Source organism: Salminus brasiliensis, chromosome 2 (assembly GCF_030463535.1).
Source record: "Salminus brasiliensis chromosome 2, fSalBra1.hap2, whole genome shotgun sequence".
NCBI classification, from domain to species: domain Eukaryota; kingdom Metazoa; phylum Chordata; class Actinopteri; order Characiformes; family Bryconidae; genus Salminus; species Salminus brasiliensis.
Genome location: NC_132879.1, coordinates 54,014,594 through 54,036,388, shown reverse-complemented (window position 1 = coordinate 54,036,388; position 21,795 = coordinate 54,014,594). Strand labels below are relative to the sequence as shown.

General features: G+C 43.4%; 1 protein-coding gene across 4 annotated transcripts in view; it reads right to left on the bottom strand.

The window, feature by feature from the left end:
* Nucleotides 1-21,795, bottom strand: part of dock4b (dedicator of cytokinesis 4b) — a 162,497-nt gene that overhangs the window by 6,855 nt on the left and 133,847 nt on the right. For 2 of the 4 annotated variants that reach the window (XM_072673179.1, XM_072673181.1), the window contains 10 exons: nt 21,277-21,453; nt 13,735-13,818; nt 13,152-13,271; nt 12,563-12,684; nt 9,165-9,285; nt 8,588-8,669; nt 7,124-7,233; nt 4,969-5,041; nt 4,035-4,136; nt 1,672-1,727 (listed from right to left, as the gene is read on the bottom strand). In XM_072673179.1, coding sequence (XP_072529280.1) covers nt 1,672-1,727; nt 4,035-4,136; nt 4,969-5,041; nt 7,124-7,233; nt 8,588-8,669; nt 9,165-9,285; nt 12,563-12,684; nt 13,152-13,271; nt 13,735-13,818; nt 21,277-21,453 — 1,047 coding nt within the window. The remainder of the gene's footprint in view (nt 1-1,671; nt 1,728-4,034; nt 4,137-4,968; nt 5,042-7,123; nt 7,234-8,587; nt 8,670-9,164; nt 9,286-12,562; nt 12,685-13,151; nt 13,272-13,734; nt 13,819-21,276; nt 21,454-21,795) is intronic. The other 2 variants (XM_072673180.1, XM_072673182.1) reach the window with 2 other exon arrangements.

The window sequence follows — 21,795 nt, the reverse complement described above, 5'->3', positions numbered from 1 at the left end:
GGGAAGCCACTGTTGGGCTCTTGAGCAAGGCCCTTAGGCCTCTCTGCTCCCCAGGCTGCCCACTGCTCTGGGAACATGTGTTTGCTCACTAGTGTGTGTTCAGTGCTTTGATGGGTTAAATCTGTGTCCAATAATACTGGTGGTTGTCTTTGTCTAGATCATCATATATAATTTCAGGGACAAAACAAACCAGGCACATGGGCTGTAGGGGGTGATGAGGGGGCAAATCACCCCCAGATTTGGATTGTTTAACTGCATTTGCTTATCCCCTCAATTCAGGAAGGCTTATTACACACTAAAGTGTATTACTCAGTAACTGCAGGGGCTTCTGTACAAACTGGTGGGGCTATTCTTTGATAAAAGAAGTTTGTAATAACACTTCCGACCCGTCGGCCAGCCAGAGCCCTGTTTAAGAGGCCAAATAATTCAATTATAATCTGAATATTCTAATCTAATATATATAAGAGTGGAGGGGTTTTACGTTTTCTGTATTTTCTGAAACGCATTGCTGCATTTTAATCACAGATTCAGTTCTATACACTCTTCCTCAGTCTGTGCTAGACGTAGTCTGCTCCAACTTAAAGTTGCACACCATCTGCACCTATCAAAACTCAAGCTTGCCAAAATCTTCTAGGATGTTCTGTTTTGGCTTGTTCCCTCTATTGCTGTTTACTGGGGCGTCTATTTTTGGGGCATGTTCTGATATTACAGGGGTTGATATAGATCCTACTCCACTTATTGCACTATTTGGTGTTACTACAGAATACCTGTCTACTAACACGTTGTCTAGTAGCCAGTCTGATACAACAGCAGGGTGCTTATTTCTATTAAACTGGAATTAAACTGCAATTTCTTACACTAGAGAAAATCAGGTATTCATTGTTTCTTATATTTCATCATCTTATATGGACAGCCTTCCCATTATCCCCTTAATATGTATATTTATATATTTCTAATACTACAGAATGTTTCATTCTTTACCTTGTTAAGATGTACAGACTCCTCTTTCTTTCCCTTTTTCTGGACTTTTCTGTGTTATCTTACAGTACTTACTAACTTACTCTTACTTTACAGTACATATCTCATTTGTAAAACCTGAAATAGCAATAATATACATATATCTTGTGTAATATGAATAAATACATTTATTTGATTTTGTAAAGGTTCATTGAAAACGTAGCACAAAAGGCACATATTAGAGACGCAAGGCTAATGAGCGAGAAATCTGACCGGCACCCTCTGCATATTAACAGCTAGCGCATGGATGCACTTTGGCTCTGGTTGGGCATTTTTTGTTGCTGCCAGTTTTGGCATTGCTTGCTCAAAAGGACCATCAAGCGAGCAATGTCCGAGTTGGGTGGAAGCTCTGTCCCGAAGAGTAGAGACTGTTAATGCAGCCATTTCGACAGCTTAATGAATTGTCCATTTTAATTACATTTATTGTAATTAGTATTTATTCAATGCAATTTAAAGTACTAAAAGGTTTTATTGAATTATTTGCCAAATTGCAGTAATTTGCCTCAAGCATACTCAAGAACTGATCTGTAAGCTTCCTTTAATGACATTATTGGCCCCCATAGACCAGCCTAACCCAGCTCCACACAACCTGTACTTACCCAAACCAGCACTAAAATAGCATGAAAGCAATCCACAGAGGAAAGGGGCTCCTACCTTTTGTGGCGAGCGTGACGCTGGCGACTGTGATCTTATGTTCTTAGCAGGAGAGCCTGTTCAAAGAGACAGATAATGGTCAGTGAGTCTGGGACATTCGTCACTATTTGACACACGGATTGGAGACACTTAAATTTAGCTGGCAGCCACACGGCCAGGCGGCCACGGCCGTCTTTGAAGCAGGGAAACGTATCGCTATGCGCTGGAGGCTCCCGCTAAGCGGCTTACCCGTCTGCCAGCTGTTCTTTTTCAGGACAACGGGCTCCATTAGAGTCCACCAGTGTCAACTACAATGAACGGGAGGACGGATTGACTCTAAAAACGTCCGCCGTGTCGGAACTGGTTAAAAAATGATGAGCAGAGGAAACAAGGAGAAGCAGCACGAGGGAGAGGCAGAGGAGGCAGGTCGGAAAACAGCCGGAGGAGAGGAGAGTCCGGCTTTAGCCTGCCATTTGAGGATTTAATGAAGCCCAGAGGTGTCATGCAGATTAGAGAGAGGAACGCTATGAGAAAGCTCATCTCTTCAAGCAATAACAAGGATTATAACATGAGAGAGAGCAGTCGGAATCCCCTTAAGGCGGATGTGCTTCGCCCCCTTCAACTACATGCAAGTCAAGTTTACTTTCAGATTTCAACTGATTGATCCACTTAAAGATCTGGTAAAAAAAAAAATGTCTGGAGAGAACATGAAACCATGATAACCTTGGAAATGACTTTTCTGGATGAATACTAACCAGCAGTTCAAATGAGAAAGGATAGAGGTTAAAGGAATACTCCAGTGTCTTTCCCAACACTTTCCCTGGTGCTTGAAACTTAAAAATCCACTTGAAACTTAAAACAGAACAAAACAGAGAACAGAAGCTACTGTACAGCTGCTGAATTGGGCATGATGAACCCTTTCATGGACGTTTCAGTCAATGGACAAAAGTATTGGGACACCTACATGAATTTTTTTGACATTCCGTTTTAAACCAATTACACATTAATATGGAGAAAAAACTGAAGTCAGATTTGAGCAATTCTTCATATTCCCTGAAAACTGCCTTTACTCATGTGCACGAATCGTTCTGGTGCTTGAACGGGAGTCTTATCTTTACCAGAGTGTTTGTAAGGCATTGTTCAAATAACTCTTTGTAGCACATTTATGTTTAAGAGTGAAGGGCAATTCATGGACAAAAGTATTGGGACACATTACACCTACAGGAGCTTTTATGACCTCCCATTCTAAACCCATAGGCATTAATATGATGCTGGTCCTCCTTTGCTTTGCAGCTCTACCAGCAGCAGCAGAACTGGAGCTTTGCAGTTACTGAGTCAGTTGGAGGCTTTTCTGCACTCTGCTCTGAGCTCAGCACTCGGCCCTGACCCCGCTCTGTAACTTTTTACGTGGTCTGACAGACGCTCGGTGGCTGAGCTGCTCTCTGTGAGCTGTTCCTCCTGAACTCTTCCACTGTTCAATAATAATACCACCCTCAGCTGATGGAGGAAGATCCAGGAGGGAGGAGATTTCACCAGCTGACCAGCTGTTGTTGTTGGTGCAGCGGTGTCTCCTATTACATACAGAACCACGCTGGAGTTCAGTGAGCTCTTCAGAACCTCCCGTTCTTTCACTAATGTGTGTAGGCAAGGCAGACTGCATGGCTAGGGGCAACAATCGACCTAATTAAAACACCTGAATTCAATGATTAAAAGGGTGTCCCAATACTTTTGTCCATGCAGTGTTCTTTCAGAGTAAATTTTTTTTTTAGAATTTTGCAGAATATGTGGTTCTACATAACCAGTATAGCGGTGTGGATGGAGATTTCCCGGGGTCTGGTCTGATCACAATGGATCCCATTGTGAAAACATAGTAGGTCTCCTATGTAAGTATCATACAGTCGCTGTCATGCAAAAATCTTGTATCTTTAAGTTTGATGTTTTTCAGTTTCTGGCATAATGTGAATCTGACGGTTGTTTTTTGACATTGTGCCACAATTTCATGAAGAATGCACCAATAGAAAGGCTCCAACATGACTTTTCCATTGACTTCCATTCGAATGTTAATGGAAAACCTTCCTCTCCTCCTGTGAAGTTGCCATTTGTGAGGGGTTTGGAGGTTTTTGACACGTGACACTGACAATCTTTTAAGCACAGGAAAACGTGTCCAAATGACTGTCTGTGGTAATCAGTGGTACCGTACAGATCTGGCAGATTGCAGTTGTGTTGTAAAACTCTGGAGCATTCCTTTAAGAGTAGAGAAAATTCGAGAGAAAGAAGGACTGAGGCAAACCTGAGAGCAGACAGGCGATCCAAGAGTTAAAAAGGTACGAGAAGTATTAGTGGCAGTGGACAGGATCAGTTATAGTAGCTTAATTTCTTTTTACCTGAGTACGGTGGCCTAGGAGGGACAGGGGGGCACAACAGCTTTCCGACAGAGTCAGAGAGAGGTGTGTCAAGACTCCAGCTGCTCGGGGCAGGCTTGACTACTTTCACACAAAACAGTGCAGCTTTGGTCAGTTCACTCAGACAGCTCAGTATCAGCAATCCAAACAGAGTACAGTAGTAGTTTCTTATTTACTGGGCTGCATTGCGGACGAGCAGCCATTGGCATGTTTTTTTTTTTTTTTTTACCTGTGTGGTAAATGTGGCAATTACCACAGGAATCCATTTTGGGCCCACATTAATAAAGGCGTCTCATTTTTAATTCAGTTTCTACTACAGTCTGTTCCACTCTTCTAACCTTCACCATCAGATCAAAGCAAGCAATCAAAACCTCGGCCTTTTTTTAATTAAGCAAGAGGACTAGATTCTCAGGATCTCCTTGGAATACTCAGAAATGGAGCTGCACTCTGTTCTGGGCGGCACCTTAAAAATGCAGATGTGTACAGCATGAATATCATAAATAAATATTTGACTTAAATCTTGCCTTCAATAAAACCTAACGCTGGAGAAAACCCATCGCCCTTGGGAATCGAAGCTTGCCTTTGTACCTCCAAGGCATTAAATGCAGATTTCAATGAGAGAATAGATAAATGGATGAGAGGAGGATGACTGAAATACTCCCCCCCCACCCCCCACCCCTCTATTCTGAATAGTGATGAGAGTAGCATTGGTGTGGGTCGGTCATACACTCGCAGCTGCCACAAGACAAGGAGAGAGCTCAGCTGTCATCTCGCATCAAATTCAGCTAGGCAACCATCAAAATGTCTCAAAAAAACAAACCTTTCAACAACACTGTGACTCATGAGTGCATGCAGGAGTATGTGTGTGTGTGATGGTGTGTGTGTGTGTGTGTTTGTGCTGATAAATGCAGCTCACCTTTGTCTGGATTGGAGATGTTGGGGTCACTGCGAGGCAGAGACGCGTCTCCTGCAGGATGTGGAATCGCCCTCTGTAGAGGAGACACATGAGCATGCTTATATTTAAAATCAGCTTATTTTTCATCTCTGCTTTTGTCAAGAAGAACGGCAGGAACACACAGTTTCGCTGACACAAAGAGTGTCGCTGATACACAGCAGATTTTCTATTCTGGGTGAAGGCAGTAGGGGTTTATGGTGTGTTGACTCATGTGGAATCGTAGGTTTTGGTGTATATGTAGTGTATTTACCTGCATGGTTTAGAGGGGGTTGTGAGGCTGAGAGTTTGGGAGTATACACAGTGTATTTATCTGTATAGAGTCGAGAGAGGTTAGCGTATATAGTATATCTACCAGAGTGGGTGAAGAGAGGCTTAGTTTTACAGTGTATTTACCAGTGTAAGGTCAATAGAGACTGCATTATGTACTGGGTGGTGAGTTTGGAAGTATATACAGTATATTTACCTGTATGGAGGTAAGATAGGTTAGGTTATTTAGTGTATTTAAAAGAATGGCTGGGTTATATAGTGTATTTACAAGTGTAAGTTCAAAAGAAGCTAGAGCATATAGTATAACTACCAGTGTGGGGTCAAGAGAGACTGCAGTATATAGTGTATTTGCCAGTGTGGGTTTGAGGAGGTGGAAGTATATAGTGTATGTACCAGTGTAGTATTGAGAGGGTTGGGGTGCATGGTGTATTTACCAGTGGGGGTCAAGAGAGACTGGAGAATATAGTGTATTTACCAGAGTGGGGTTGAGAAAGCTAGGGTACATGACACAAGTGTGGGTTGGGGATATGTAGTGTATAGACCAGTGTAGTACAGAGAAGGCTGGGGTAAATAGTGTATTTATCTATGTGGGGTCAAAAAGTTGGGGGTTTATAGTGTATAGACCAGTGTAGTATGGATAAGGCTGGGGTATATAGTGTATTTACTAGTGTTGGATTGAGAAGGTTTGGGGTAATACAGTGTATTTACCCTGTATGAGGTTGAAAGGTTTGAGGGTATATAGTGTATTTAGTAGTGTAGGATTGAGAAGGTTTGGGGTAATACAGTGTATTTACCCTGTATGAGGTTGAAAGGTTTGGGGGTATATAGTGTATTTACTAGTGTTGGATTGAGAAGGTTTGGGGTAATACAGTGTATTTACCCTGTATGAGGCTGAAAGGTTTGGGGGTATATAGTGTATTTAGTAGTGTAGGATTGAGAAGGTTTGGGGTAATACAGTGTATTTACCCTGTATGAGGTTGAAAGGTTTGGGGGTATAAAGTGTATTTACCTGTTTTGGCTGAAGGGGTTGGAGGTGTATCTCAGTGTGGGATGCAGAAGGTTGATGGGAATATAGTGTATTTACCTGTGCAGGACTGAGAAGGTGGAGGTGTATATTGTATATACCAGTATAGTATTGAGATGACTGGGGTATTTAGTGTATTTATCTATGTGGGGTCAAAAAGGTGGGGGTATATAGTGTATTTATCTGTGTGGGGTCAAAAAGGTGGGGGTATATAGTGTATACACTAGTGTAGAATTGAGTAGGTTTGGAGTAATACAGTGTATTTACCTGTATGAGGTTGAGAGGCTTGGGGGTATAAAGTGTATATACCAGAATAGGATTGAGAAAGTCTGGGGTATATAGTGTATTTACCTTTATTGGTTGAAGGGGTCGGATGTATATATCAGTGTGTGACTCAGTAGGGTGATGGGGATATACTGTATATACCTGTGTGGGGTCAAGGGGGTTGTGTGTATGTAGTGTGTATACCAGTGTAGGATTGAGAAAGTTTGGGGTATATAGTGTATTTACCTTTATTGGTTGAAGGGGTCGGGTGTATATATGTGTGTGACTCAGTAGGTTAATGGGAATATATAATATACATATGTGGGGTCAATGGGGTTGTGTGTATATAGTGTATATACCAGTGTAGGATTGAGAAGGTTTGGGGTATATAGTGTATTAACCTTTATTGGTTGAAAAGGTGGGAAGTATATATCAGTGTGTAATTCAGTAGGTTGATGGGAATATAGTGTATATACCAGTGTAGGATTGAGAAGGTTTGGGGCACATGGTGTATTCAGCAGTGTGGGATTGAAAAAGTCAGGGGAAATACAGTGTATTTACCTGTGTGGGGTCAAGTGGGTTTGGAAAAATAGCACTGCAGGGTCTCTCTCTAGGGGAGAGGCAGGAGTTCTCTCGGCCATGTTTGTGTTTCTCGGACAACTGCGGTGAACCTGTGAAAACGTTGAGGAGAAGGTGATAGGCTAGTAATGTGCAATAATGCTCCTGTACACAATACACACACACACACACACACACACACACTTGGTCTCTCTCTCCTTGTATTTTTTCTCCTGTCTCGCTAAACAGTCGGTGCAGAAGCAATAATTCCCCACCCCCAGGTAACATCCCCACCGGGGTGAGAATTGTGCTGCCCTGGTGACAGACGGCTATTTGGTGGTGAGATGGATTTGCAGACAGAGAGAGAGAGAGAGCGGCTCAGACATGTCTGCAGCCCCGGCCTGTTTCCACCGCCAGCGGGGAGCGGGGAGCGGGCAGCACTCTCCTGCCACTCCACCTCACCACCACAGCCATCAGCAGCAGCACTCCTGCAGCACTGCCTGTAATTCTCCCCAACACATTACAGCCTGTCTGCGCTTTATGGAGGTCCCAATGACGCCGGGGAGGCAGGAGCGCGCCTGCCAGGAGGACAATATCGCCTTCCGAAAAAGCCTCTGTGTATTTCTGTAAAGGTCTGCTAGATTCGCTAGAGTGAACGGTGATAAGGAGCTACTTATGCATATACCTGCTAACATAGCCTACCTATGTCCTGTAGCCTACATATGTCCTGCATACATGCAGAAACGCACACCGGTGCAGTCACTGTACTGGGCTGGGTGATGTACTCCGCAGCGGGGTAGTGGTGTTTACACAGGCTTTACACAGAGTTTAGTACAATACAGGTTTTAATGAGCTGCTGCAGTTGTGCACGAGCTCCTCTAGTGGTTAAATAAGGAACTGCAGCGTCCTGTGACAGAGGAGCCTCATGCAGAGCTACTGTAATCCTTAACTCACTAGTAAAAACGATCTGATCGGCTCTCAGGATTGGCTAATTAGAGAAATATCGACTGATCTGATATGATATGCATGAAAGTTAGTCAATATCGACACACAGATGATGGATTTTTCCATCTCTAATACATATATAGATGTTTTCTAATTTGGTTCTCCGTTTTACATCATTTGCAGGGAAAAAGGAGTATATGTAAGTGTTTACATATTTTTTGGACGCTTTGGATCAGTGCAGGCTCCACTATCTGTATTCTCTTTTTATTAAGTGGTGTAATGTGAGGTTCTGAGTTTGCAATTGCAGCTCTAGTCTAAACCTACCTTTGACTGGTACTGTATGTATGTATGTGTATGTATGTGTATATATGTGTGTGTCTGTGTATGTTCAAAACAAGCCAAAGGGTAATGAGCAGCGTGACCTAAATAAAAGCTCTACTGAAGCACTAGAGCTCTGCAGGCCAGTAATCAGCACGAACATACAGAGCGGGCTATGAGGGCACGCAGGGTGGTTGTCCTCACCTCTGGCACTGGACGGAGCTGAGCTGGTGACGTTGGGAGAGGCTGAGTGATTGGAGCTGAGGCTCGAGGTAGATGGGCTAGGCTGTGGATGGACAAGGAGATAAAAAAAAAACAAAGCAAAAAAAACAGAGAATTACAAACTCTGAGATCTGAGTGTGAGATAAAAGCCTGAGAACAGCATTATCATTCCAATCCAGGTTTCTTCAGTTTTTTCAACTCATACCTGAGAATCTTACTGTCATCGAGAGTAAAAAGGTGAGAAAAGACGGCGAGATTAAGAACGATGTGAAAGAGAGAGAGAGAGAAAGCGAGACGGGGATGAAAACACGGCGAGGGCAATTAAGAGAGAGATAAGAGCAGAAGACAGAAGTGGAGAGAGCGAGATTAGGGGGAAAGATGAAAGAGAGGCTGATTGGGTGCGAGGAGAAAGCGAGAGAATAAAGAGATGTAAGAGGAGGGCGAGTAAGGGTAGAGGTGGCAGGCTGATTTAGAGCCTGAGAGCTTTGTTGAGCCTGAGCGTGTGTGTTTATGTCTGTGTGTGTGTTGAGCTCTGAGCACGCTGGGCTGGAGCACTCACCTGCATGTTGAAGACTTCGTCTGAGCTCTCTGATTGGCCCGTAATGTTGCTCACTTCATTGGAGGCCTGCGATGACAGCGAGGACGAGGAGTAGCGGTTCACCGCAGGATAGCTGAGTGGACTGCACACACACATACACACACACCGAGACACATGCAGGGTAAGAATTCAGCTTCCATATGGTGCATTTATATTTAAAGGAAAGCTGTGAATAGTACAATTTTTGCACTTGATGAGAGAGGCGGGGGGGTGGGTTAGGGTGGGGGGTGATTACCAGCTTGGCAATCACTAAACACAGACAGTGTTAACACACCCAGCTTTCCAGCCCAATAAGTGCAAAGGGACACAAATATGGTGCATTCGAGTCCAACTGGTGCTGTGGATGCTAATCCTCACACCCCTCCTCACTGAGAAGCCCCACTCCACTTTCTACTCCAAAGGCTGATTTTTAAAGGATTTTAAAGGCTCTGTCCTCGACGCACCTGCTGATGAGGTCCGTGATTTTAGCCCAATGTGACTCTGCAATGGTTTAGTATTTAAAAGGTCCCATAAAATCTGTTTATTGATGTATTAATAGTGAGTATGTGAACTTGGCTGGGGCGGAAAATGCTTAGATGCAGGTTTTCAAGCCTATTTACCCCCCTGTTACCGTGCCTCAGACGCTGATTCTCCTTTTACAGAGGGTCTGTACTGAACAAAACAATAAGCACTGGTTGTTCATGAACTGCCGAAGACATGGCATGCGCCATGTGCCTGTGCCGGCCAACATTGCTTAAGAGTGATGAGGGGAGAGCGCACCATCTTCCCACCTCATCAGTTGTTGTGCTCTCTTAGGCTCTGGCAGCTGATGGCAAAGCAGCGTTGCGGGGTGTTGATGCCAGAGTAGGTCTTTTGCACTGGTTTCAGACTCAATGTGGGCACATTCTGTCCTGGACCATGAGCCTAAGCATTCAGTTTACAGGCCATGAGCTTGGACAAACCTATATGCATGTGAGGTCGGGCCGCATAAAACAGGGTGGATGGTGGATGGAGTTAACATGATCACATCTGACTGCAGCCATTTCTGCAGCACTAAATTTCGCAGTAGAGTCTCAAAAGACGTGTTGCTGAGAGACGTCCTTTAATGAAGGCAGCAGACACAGCAGCTAGATGAACTCAGAAGCCTTGAATACACGCTGAATATTTTTACTAACAGAATAACTCTATTTAAACTCCCGGGACCTGAAAGCAAGACGCGCTGTGATGCGGCTGCTCTCTGCACTCACAGTTCATGTTATTGTTTCACACAGAACTTTAAAATTTATTTACACGGCTTTCTCTTTACTGAACTTTCCTTATTTTTTGCTCTTCGCTTGTCAACAGCTCCGTTTTGGCAGCACGTTTTTGAGAGCAGTTCAATGGGATTGGCCACAATGAGAGATTTCACCTCCTCAGCTGCGAAAAAAAACTAATCACCCACTGCTGCCGACCATGAGGGTTAAATATACAGATTTACACTCATTTACTTCTAATTTTACCCCTTTTTCTACCCAATTTGGATGGCCAATTACCCATTCCCTGTTCATGTGAACCCTCCCTATCACTAGCAATGTCCCCAACAGTAGGAGGGTGAAGACTAGCACATCTCCTCCGACTTGTGAAGCTAGACACGGCCTCTTTTTGTTTTTCGCGTGGTGTAACAAGCAAGCTGACTGAACCAGTGACCGGTCTCCTCGGCTATGGGATGGAGGATGACGTGGCCGGTTGCCACATTAGCCAGCCTGCTATTGCATGCGTTAGCTCCACACAGAGACACTCCACTACTGTCAATCATGGCAGATCTGCCCTTTTTTTGTGCTGTAACTGGTTGTGCAGCAACGTGTGCTTGCCAGTGTCAGGTTATTGAATATAATATTTTCCTATTTATTAGAAAAACGCTCCCCAAGGTTTCTTGTCTCCAATTTCTTTTGTAGTCATGTGGACGAGGAAAATTGAGCTTTAAAAAAAAAAAAAAAAAAAAAAGAAAAAAAAAAAAGAATGCTGATATCATGGCCCATGCATGCTTCTGGCTAAATCTCAAATCCCTCCTTACTCCCTATATAGTGAACTACATAGGTCACTACCTATGTAACAGTACAGATATATAAAAATGCTCTGCTCAGATTTTGAATACATAATTTCCTTGTACAGACTTGTACAGTACACTACATAGGGAGCAGTGTGTAATTTGGGACTGAACCGTTTTAATGTCTCTCTTTATGAGATACTCTCACCCCAAACAGAACCCTCATGAGAGCATTTTCACCTCTGTGTGGACGGAACCATTTCCAAAAACAGAGAGAAGGAAGTCTGTTATTTATAGATTGGGTATTTTCAGAGATTCCGATTTCCCAAAATATCCAGAGACGTGGACGGGGTCTCAGTGGGACAACCCTCTGGTCTGTCTAATTTGATTTGACCTGACTGTGTTGCAGACAGAGCTTTGACCTAATTGGCTCCTGAAACACACCTGTGCAAGTGTTTAGGTCTCTTTAAAAGGCTTTCTGATGCGAATAGCTGGAGGCTCCTCTCTTTGTCATTTTCGGGCCACCTTGGGGGCTAATGCTGATGGAAACTTGTGGGTTGGCTTACTGGGGTGACCTTTAACCACCAGTGGACTGGCTCACTTCAGTAGCGTCATCTTTGTGGTTTGCAAAGTTTTTAAATACTGAAATATAACAATGAAGACCAGTTCTGGCTGGTAACTAATCTGTAACATTAGAATGCCAAAAGCCCCAAAACTGAGGCCTTGTTGGTGACCAGGTTTTTCGGTCCAGCCCCCAGTCACACCCCTTTTTTAGCTAAGGGTCTAGCATGGCCGTGGCTTTAAATAACTCTGTGCCTTACAAGCATGGGTTTAGAAGCCAGGGTTCCTGCTCGTTTATATGATTAGCTGCAGTCCTACTAAATCGAACAGTAATTTAGGCGCATTGTGGGCTCATACTAGGGTCGCTTAAAGGGACATTTTGCTCGTAATGTTCATCTGGCCCTCTGTTTTTAAAAACAGAAAGCAAGGCGATATTTCATCTTGCGCTGTATCAGTAGAGCCAGGCTTCTCTGTGACAGCAGCACAGAGAGAGAGAGAGAGAGATAATAAAGGTGGAAATCAGATTTCAAAGAAAAAAACACAATAAGCTCCCCGAATAAAAGTCTCTATAAACTTATCCGTCCTAACAAAGTGACCTTCCACACCTGTCTCATGTCTAAATCGATAACACACTCTAAACTGAGGTATTTAGACAAAAGCTGTGGTGTACTCTAAAACGTGGGCGGAGCACGGCAAGGTCAATTACATTATAGAACGATCCTGTGCAATGAAATAGACTGGATGTCTGATTCCAGAAACACGGCCAACACCTGTCTCCCTGTCTCTCTCTCACCTGCGGCGGGGCACCACGCGACCTCCCTCTGGGCTCAGGATGTTGGGCATCGAGTTGCGGCCAGTGCGCGGGCTTCCGTTGGGAAAGTGAATAGGGCTGGCCCTCACGTAGGCTGGGAACTCCTGTGGTGGGTAAAAAGAAAATAAGCAAGCTTAAACATGAATGCAGAGGGAGCACACAGGAGAGAGAACTCTACATAAAGAAACATCCAGCTTGGAGGGCATCTGACAAATATACAGCCCCCCTCCAACCCACAAAAATAAGCAAGTAAGTAGATAAATCGGATAGCTCAGTCGGTAGAGAATCAGACTTTTAATCTGAGGGTCCCTGTTTTATTGGGGGGCAGCGGTGGCTCAGCAGTTAGAGCTCCGGGCTATTGATCACAGGGTTGTGGGTTCGATACCCGGGCTCGGCAAGCTGCCACTGTTGCCACCCCCTTTCTGCTCAACTTTAATAACTGACCGTTCACTTGCCGCCTATTATGTTTGTGTTTTTTTTCACCTGTCAGTGGTGGTAATGTAATGGCTGATTGGCGTACATACTGTTTGCACTTGTTCCAGAAGCCTCGGACAGCAGTTTGGAGACTCACCTGAATGCCTAGGCTGGACTTCATAAGATGGAACTGATCCACCAGCTTTTTATGCAGTGGCCGCATGTCCTGAGGTACAAACTTCTCGTGGACGGCCAGGCCGAACTCCAGTATGTGCGCCTAAAAAGAGAGAGAGACGGAGATAGACGGGGGATGAGCAAGACACGCACTGTGGGTCTCCTGAGCTTTACACTATTAGACTATTAGAGCAATCAAGGTGCAATGTAAACATAATTAAACAAACCCATAATGAACAAAACTAACATTTAAAGTGAACTCGGTTCAACCTTGTCGCCAACACACATCGCTGGATAATTGAACACATATTGGTTACATTTAATGGTCTGGAGGCGACGCTCAGCCTCATTGGTGTCAGAAAGAAGAAAGAAACAGTGGCTCTGAGTCACTCCTCGTTCTAGTACCAAAAAGATCTCGCCGTGTGGCCCTCAAATGGGCTTCCGGCGAAAAGGAGACGCGATGTACTGAGTGAGAAACTAGAAATTAAATTATGGGCCGAATAAATTATGAATGATCTTTTGGGCTGGTGTATTCCTGATGCGTTAAAAGATGCATCAACACTGACCTGTTCAAACATGAGCTCTCTCAGGCGTCCGATCTTATCTCCGTCCTCTGGGTGATTCATCATGTAGTCTTTCACAAAGAATGCCTGAGGAAAACACACACGCAAACACAGTTAGACCTGGCACTGCATCCAAACATGGTGCTGCGTGCATTCGCCTCCTTCTTCAAAGCAAAAAACAACATAGAAATGATCATCTAGCTGGAGCTGTTGGCGTAAGGCTGCAGTCTTGTCAGGCATTTCAAAACTCTGTTGAATGAAATGGTTGAAAAAAGTTAAAGCTGAAGTTAACATGTTAACATTTTAAGCAATTCTGACTTTGGAATCCCCTCTTCGTACCAGAATCAGCAATAAATATTAATATATTCCACTCCTGACCCCTCCTAAGCATATACGTCAGCTAGCCTCAAGGTTCTTTGTATGAATACTACACTGTGCCCTGCCGCTTAAGGGGGCGTGTATGCCCACAATGCAGGACATGAAGGAACGTGGCGATCATGAAGTCGTGGATTTTGAATAGATACAGATGCACCATAGAGAGCATCCTCACAGCCTGCATCACTGTCTGGTATGGCAGCTGTACTGCCTATGACCACAAGGCCCTGAAGAGAGTGGTGAGGACAGCGGAGTCCATCATAGGCAGCAAACTTCCAGACCTGCAGGACATCTACCGGTCCCGCTGCCTTAGAAATATCCAGAAGATCCGGTTGGACTGTAGCCACCCAGCACACGGCCTGTTCACCTTACTGCCATCAGGCAGGAGGTACCGCAGCATCCAGGCCAGAACAAATCGGCTAATGAACAGTTTCTACCCACAAGCCATCAGGTTCCTGAACAAGCTGTGAACCTTTTCACCAACACCACTGCACTCGGACACTTTATTATTAATACTATATTTATCACTGCCATGGACAACATCACTAAGTCACTTTATACAACAGGAATAGACATAAACATACATATTTATATTTAGCTCCACTCTCTCTCAGACTATACCTGTCTCATAAATGTACATATCAGAATTTCTACAGATCCCTCCTGTCTTTGTATATTCTGTATTTTGTATTTATTTAATATAATTTTTATATAACTTTATTTTAATATGTTTAGTATGTATTTAGTTTTGTCCTCCTGTAGAGTATCAACCTGAGCCTCACCACAAGCATTTCAATGCATAAATGTCCTGAAATGTCCTGACAAATGACAAATAAACCTGAAACTTGAAATTAATTATCTTCTCTTCTCTAAAAAATACATTAAAAATTCTTGTTTTTTTATGGTCTGGTATCCAATCCCATTTTTTTTACTGTACTCAGCCATCAATACAGACATTAAACAAGCTAAATTAGCTACACCACACTCTGGACGAAGAGGAGGGTCGTAGCAGCTGCCGTGCTGGAAACGTCCCCGTGCTTTCTGGGTTCAGGTCCATGTTGGGCAGTGGGAACTGTGCATGCACATGCTGTTTGTGCACAGACAACAGGATGTTGCTTTTGCCTGATTGGTCTGTTAATTTGGTAGTTGGTCATTTGCATGAAGTTGCACGCTGTGCTGCGAGTCATATTCAGGCCACCCACTATCCTACGATTGCTTGTGTATTTTTTTTGCTACTACCGGCTGAGAATGAATGGAGGAGTAGTTTTGGTTGATGTTAAGATGTAAACACAAAGGTGCTACAAAGGATTCTTGGAGCAACATCACAGAAGGACCTATTTTGATTCCATTAAGAATAATTTTTGTATTAGAGATGTGAGTATAACCCCTAAAGGTCAGAGCACACCAACCAAAACTTTAAGATTCTAATGTTAAAAATCTTTATTATTAGAGAAACGGGGAATGATGAAACCTCTATGTTTTAAATTTACACAGGGTGCTGTGGTAATTCTCTCGTTCATGGGGGTCTCCTACATTTACATTTACAGCATTTAGCAGACACTCTTATCCAGAGCAACTTACAAAAGTGCTTCACTGTTTACCCAAGAAAAACCTCAGCTAGTTAGAATAGGCTAATAATTCAAAGATCCTCTAAGTTTAGACACTACTAAAGACAAAAGTCAATAAGGTGACCATAGTACTCTACTATTCGCCCAAGTCCTCTTAGAAGAGGAGGGTCTTCAGTCTGGGTTTGAAGACAGCGAGCGTTGGACTCTGCTGTTCAGACACCCAGGGGAAGCTTGTTCCACCACTTCGGTGCAGGACAGAAAAAAGTCTGGACGCTCGTCTTCCGTGGATCTTAAAGGATGGTGGGTCGAGTCGAGCCGTACTTGAAGCTCAAAGGGCTCTTGGTGCAGATCAGCTTTTGACCATCGCCATCAAGTACGGAAGGGCTGGTCCTTTCTTGGCTTTGTAGGCCAGCGTCAGGGTGGGTGTGTTCCTGTCCGGATCGACAATGTCTGCGTCCTCTGAGTAAATTACAGGCTGAAATACCAACCGGTTTTCACTGAGTTTGGCGCTCATCTGATTATTTTAGTCCCCTTTGGAATTACATCTGTGTTCTTCCAGGCTGGTGTAACCTCATCCCGGACAAAAAGGTGCTTGGCCACTGCTGAACGCTGTATTTTGTCTCTGGTGGATATTTAAAACCTCCTGAGCCGCTTGCACTGGCGGAGCAGCACCACCAGCTTTTTAAAAAGGTTAGCTTCACTTCATATAAGACGGCAAAACACCAGTAATAGTAGGACTGCATCTGTCCAGGGGAGCGTCTGAAGTGTACTTTGAGGTTTTGGGCCAAAATCCTTTCTGTCCAAATCGGTGCCATTATCAGTGTCTTAGCTGACACTGATAATGGTCTTAGTGGATGGTGGTACACATGGGCCTATCTGAGAGGAGTTTCCATGTTCTCCACATGTGTGCATGGGTTTCCTCCTGCAATGTTTTACTCTGAAATTGCCCTGGTGCGTGTGTGTCTGTGTGTGTGTGTAAATAAGTGTGTATGTGTGTGTGTTTGGATTTCTGTATGTCTGTGAGCGCAGATTTGGAGTGGCACTCTGTCCTGGGTGAAGCCCCCTAGTGCTCGATGCAGTCCTCTCCAGTTGGACGATTATTTCGATGTGTGTTGGTGCTGGGTGTGCTGGGTGTTGTAAAACGTCCCTGGATCTCGGAAGACCTTATATATTCATTCATTTCCATCTCTTTTACCCCCCCCCCCCCCCAAAAAAAAAAAAAAAAAAACGCTCTGTATGGAGCCAAAAATGGTTCTTCTATTGCACTGCTCAAAGAACCCTTTGTAGCACCTTCAGTTTTAAGATAGTATATCTCTAAAATCCTAGTGGATTCAATGAGGAGCTTTGAGCTTGTGCCGTTACTCTGTGATTGAATCCATTCGGATGATATTCCATGATGTCCTGGCACTAGACTGAACTCCATCAGAATGTGGGAATGACGTGCGAGAGGCAGGCACTCGGAGAAAACACGGCGCTTTAAAGGAACACCATTGAGAACAGAGCTCAGGAACATAGCCTTTCAAATCTTCAGACGGAGAAAGAGAGCGGGGTGAGGAACAGAGGCTGGATTTGTCTGCAATCTCTCCCATAGATGATGGGCCTGTATCTCCAAAGAGCCAGCCAGAGAGGAGAAGCTACAGGAGGGTGCGCCTTCCTCCGGCTTCAAAGAAAAACACGGAACAACTCCAGTGGCCCAAATCCGGCAGAGCAGCCCCTACGCTGCAACTCCAACACCATTCTGATGAATGTCACTCAGAAGGCCTTCATTCTAGTGGTAAAGCAGTTCTAATACTGGCAGGCATGTATACAGTGTTATTGCTGGGGAATGGGTTATAGGGTCACATTTTGTGTGACCTTCCTCTGTGCATCATCATCATCATCGTCGTCATTATTGTTGATGATGTTGTGGAGTGTTTAGGCAGATTAAATTAAATAAATGTCATCGTCGACTAAGTAGAGGTCCGTACTGTCCGTACATGAAAGTGACATATCGTCCTCCTTCAAAATAAAAATTAAGCAGATAAAATAGCACTATTTAAACTCGGGGATCTGGTTTCCAAGGCAACAATTAAGCCTCGGACCAGATTAAGATGAGGAAATTTACAATAGGGAACGACTATTACCATGGTACATTTGTACAATAGGTGCATATCCTTGGCCTTTGAAAGGGTTCTACACTCATTACATCTAAGCGCGTACAAGCAAATGAACCAGTACTGTTCGGATTAACTTGCTGGGATGGTTTCCTAGGCAACAACTAAGCCTAGTACCACATTTAAAATAATTATCATAGGCCAGGAGGGTCGCGAGTTCGAATCTCCAGCCATGCTGCTTTGCCATCAGCAGCCGGAGTCTGAGAGAGCACAACTGCCTGTGCCGCCAACATACTACAGCTTCTGCCATGTAGCGCACAGAGTAGCAATGCCAGAGACGCAATTCTTCCTATTACAGTGAGTGGGGCCTCAACCTGATTTTGAATGCTGCACACTGTTGCTTTAAGGCTTATTCTTGGGCTTGGAAGTCGGTCTATATCCTTAGGCAGTGCGTTGCGGAAGACGTTAATACACTAGTCATGTTTGGGCTGGTTTGGAGGCAACAATTAAGCACAGCACTAGATTAAAAAAAGAGTATTCAGTAGAGAATCACCATTAGCATAGTAATTAAGTCTAAAACTTCATTTAAGCTTATTATAGGTGTGGGTAATTAGTCCATTATTAATCAACGCATCTATTAAAGTCAACGCACCATGTGGCATAGGTTGGCTTTCTTCTGGTTGAAGATAAAAATGCTTTTTTCAATGTAAAAAATATTAGGAAATGCAATAGGATTTACTTTTACGTTGCATCTGTAATTAATGTGGAACTAAACTGACACTAATGTTATCAATTTCTGAACACTGAAAGAGAAAATCACTGTCAGGGGAGACAAAAAATCATTAGAGGGAGTCAATTAAAAGTGAGAGGCTTGCAAATGAGAGTGGAAGAAAATAGATTTTCCTCAAGGGCTGAACCTAAATAGCAGCAATAAATCTAAATATTAATGTTGAAAGTTGGACCATTCAATAATGAGCACAGAGCTTCTACTGCCATGTATTACAGCTCAAATCCGCTTAATGCGCCCAAATCCACACTCGATACCCCCCAAACTGACCCCCCTGCTCTGGAACATCAGAGGAACATGTGCACATAAATGCATGCACAGATGGCTGACCCGTCCCACCACCCCCCACCCCTCCAACACACACACACACACAAAACACACCTTCTCATGCAGGTGGATAGTGTCTCATAGACAGTTGACTCCCTTGACGACGCATTTGCCTAGTCTATCAAGGTGAATACTGCAGGTGCATTAAAGCGAGGTTGCTATGCAACAGACAGCCATGCACACTTGAGAGCGTTGCCGGGTTGACCCAGCTCGAGCATGCCGACTTCAAGACATTATAGATTTTCCCAGAGCTTTTACACCCTAGAAGAAGAGGCTGCTTTTAAGGCTGCGCTCCTCATTCATTTCCCCACTGCACGCCACGCAACAGGAGTCAAAAGAGTGCAAGGAGGCAGGAGACGGACAGATGATCCCACCCAGAAGACTGCACTGAGGTCTGTATACAGTGTTATTGCTGGGGAATGGGTTATAGGGTCACATTTTGAGTGACCTGCGTGCATCATCATTATTATTATTGAGGATGTTGTGGAGTGTTTAGGTAGATAATTAAATTAAATAAAACTCCCGTTTTTCAAATATTCGCTAATCTCAGAATCTCAGTGTCACTTTTTTTTCTTGCCATATTCGACTAAGTAGAGGTCCGTACTTCGACATTGGCGTGTCCTCCTTCAAAATGAAAATGAAAACAGATCTGGAAATCCAGCCTAATCCAAAACCCCCAAACTGTTACATATCAGTCTTGACTTGCCATATTTACACCCTTATATTTACATAAACTCAGCCCACTAGCAAAAGCCCCAGTCAAGGCTGGTGAAGAGACAGCACTAGAAGTCTCAAAGTCACATATTGTATATTTATACAGCAAAACAACCTAAAATACTCAAGCAAATTGAAACTCAGTTGATTACTTACCCTAGGGGATTACAATTAGCAGCTAAAAGTAAGTCATTATAGTCAAATTACAAAAACACACTTGACTACCCAACAGGACATTATTAGGATATTTTTTTTATTTTAATAAAAATAATTTTTTAGATTAATAAAAAAAGAAAAGAAAAAAAGAGACAAATGTGATGTCATTTTTGCTTTCAATTTGTATTAGTTTGTATTATCTTTTATTTTGAAGCAGGCTGTTTGTTAATTTGTACTAGTGACTCATTTTGAAACATCTTTTTGTTTTAGTGTCTTTTATGTTGTCACAGTCTGTTTTAGTGACTTATTTTGAGACGGCCTGTCTGTATTAGTGACTTTTATTTGGCGCAGTCTGTTTTAGTGACTTTTATTTTGAGGTCCAGACTGAGGGGATCATGACTGTATAAAGTAACAGTGGCAGTAAAACTATTCCTTACTGATGTGGTTAAAGTTTGGCGATTAATCCGTGGTTTATGTGCGTCTTGAACTGCGGGGGGGCTGTCCGTATGGATCTCAGATTATACGTGATACTTTACACCGCTCGAATCAATACTGGCCGGGCTAACCAACACTAGTAGTGAACTAATTCACACTGCCTTTTATTTTATGCCTGATAATTTTTATTATTTCTAAGCTCCCGTGGATCATAAAGCTTTGTAGAGAATTTAATAGTTTTGCTTAAAGTAGACTCCAGGCTGTTTTACATATCCTGCTTTCCTCCCTCAACTTCATCCACACACATGCACCAATTACTGTAGCCTCTTCTGTGAGACACATAAGCTGTGGAAACTAGTGCGCCCCGAGGCACAGATTCAAAGATTCATAGAAATTCTTTAATTACAGACCCTGAATATCTAATATCTGCATGTTTAGTGAAAACACTGGGCAGCTGAGCTGTGTACTGTAAATCCTTAACCTTAAAGGCCTGTAAGCAGGCCCATGCTTCAGTCCCTCACTCTCATAATTACATACCTAACATATTAGCTTCATATTAGGTACAGAATAATTTAGGGTAATCATACTGAATGGTAAGATTAATAATTAGGTAAGTCAGGATTACCCCAGACATTAATTTCTGAATTGGAGCACTAATTATAAATGGGTATAAACTGCAGTGCTGGTACGGTTCAATGGAAATGGCTGTTCGCCGGCAGTAGGTGTAGTGGGTAACAACACTACTTGGTTTGTGGTAGAATAGGGTTCAGTTCCTTGGCCAAGCAAGCACATCACACTAGTATCAGACTGTAGGCAAGACTCCTAACACTTCATTCTCTTACCCGTGTAACACCACTCAAAGGTAAGTCACTCGCGGATAAGAGTGTCAGCCAAAATGCCATAAATGTGAATGTAAATATATGGACAAAAGTATTGGGACACACTGAATTAATCACTGAATTTCGTTGTTTCATTTAGTCCCATTGCCACAGATGTATAAACTCAAGCCTCTAGCCATGCAGTCTGCCTTTCCTACCCACATTAGTGAAAGAATGGGAGGTTTAATGGGTTATGCTGAGTTTGGGTTCACCTCCTGATAGCGAGCAAGGCCTCCGTTCACAGCAGCATCGATGACACCATTCAGGCACATGGTGAGCGGGTTGATGTTCTGCATCTGGCGCGTCTGGCACTGTGTGATCAGTGTACGCAGCTGCAGGTTCTTGTTCTCAATCACCTCGATGGCGTTCTCCAGCGGGCTCACCTCCACCTGTACCAAACCACAGAATGGTTACTGAGTCACTGATAATAGTAACAGATCATTAGATCTGGATGTCGGGAGATAGTGGGGATGGGACGGTTGCTGGTTTGAACAGAAATGGGTCTGTTTTAGGTTATACTCATTTTCATAGTTAATTAACAGGCTGATAATAAACATCAGGACGATGCAGACGTTTGTGTGTTTTGTGAAGATCCTACCAAAAGGGGTTCATTTTTTATTTTGTGGTATTATATATAATAAGCTTCCTGGACCAAAAAAATGAGTCATCTTGTGTGTTTAAGGTGATAGTAACGTCAGGCTCCTGCAGATGGCGCTGCACAAGGACGACCT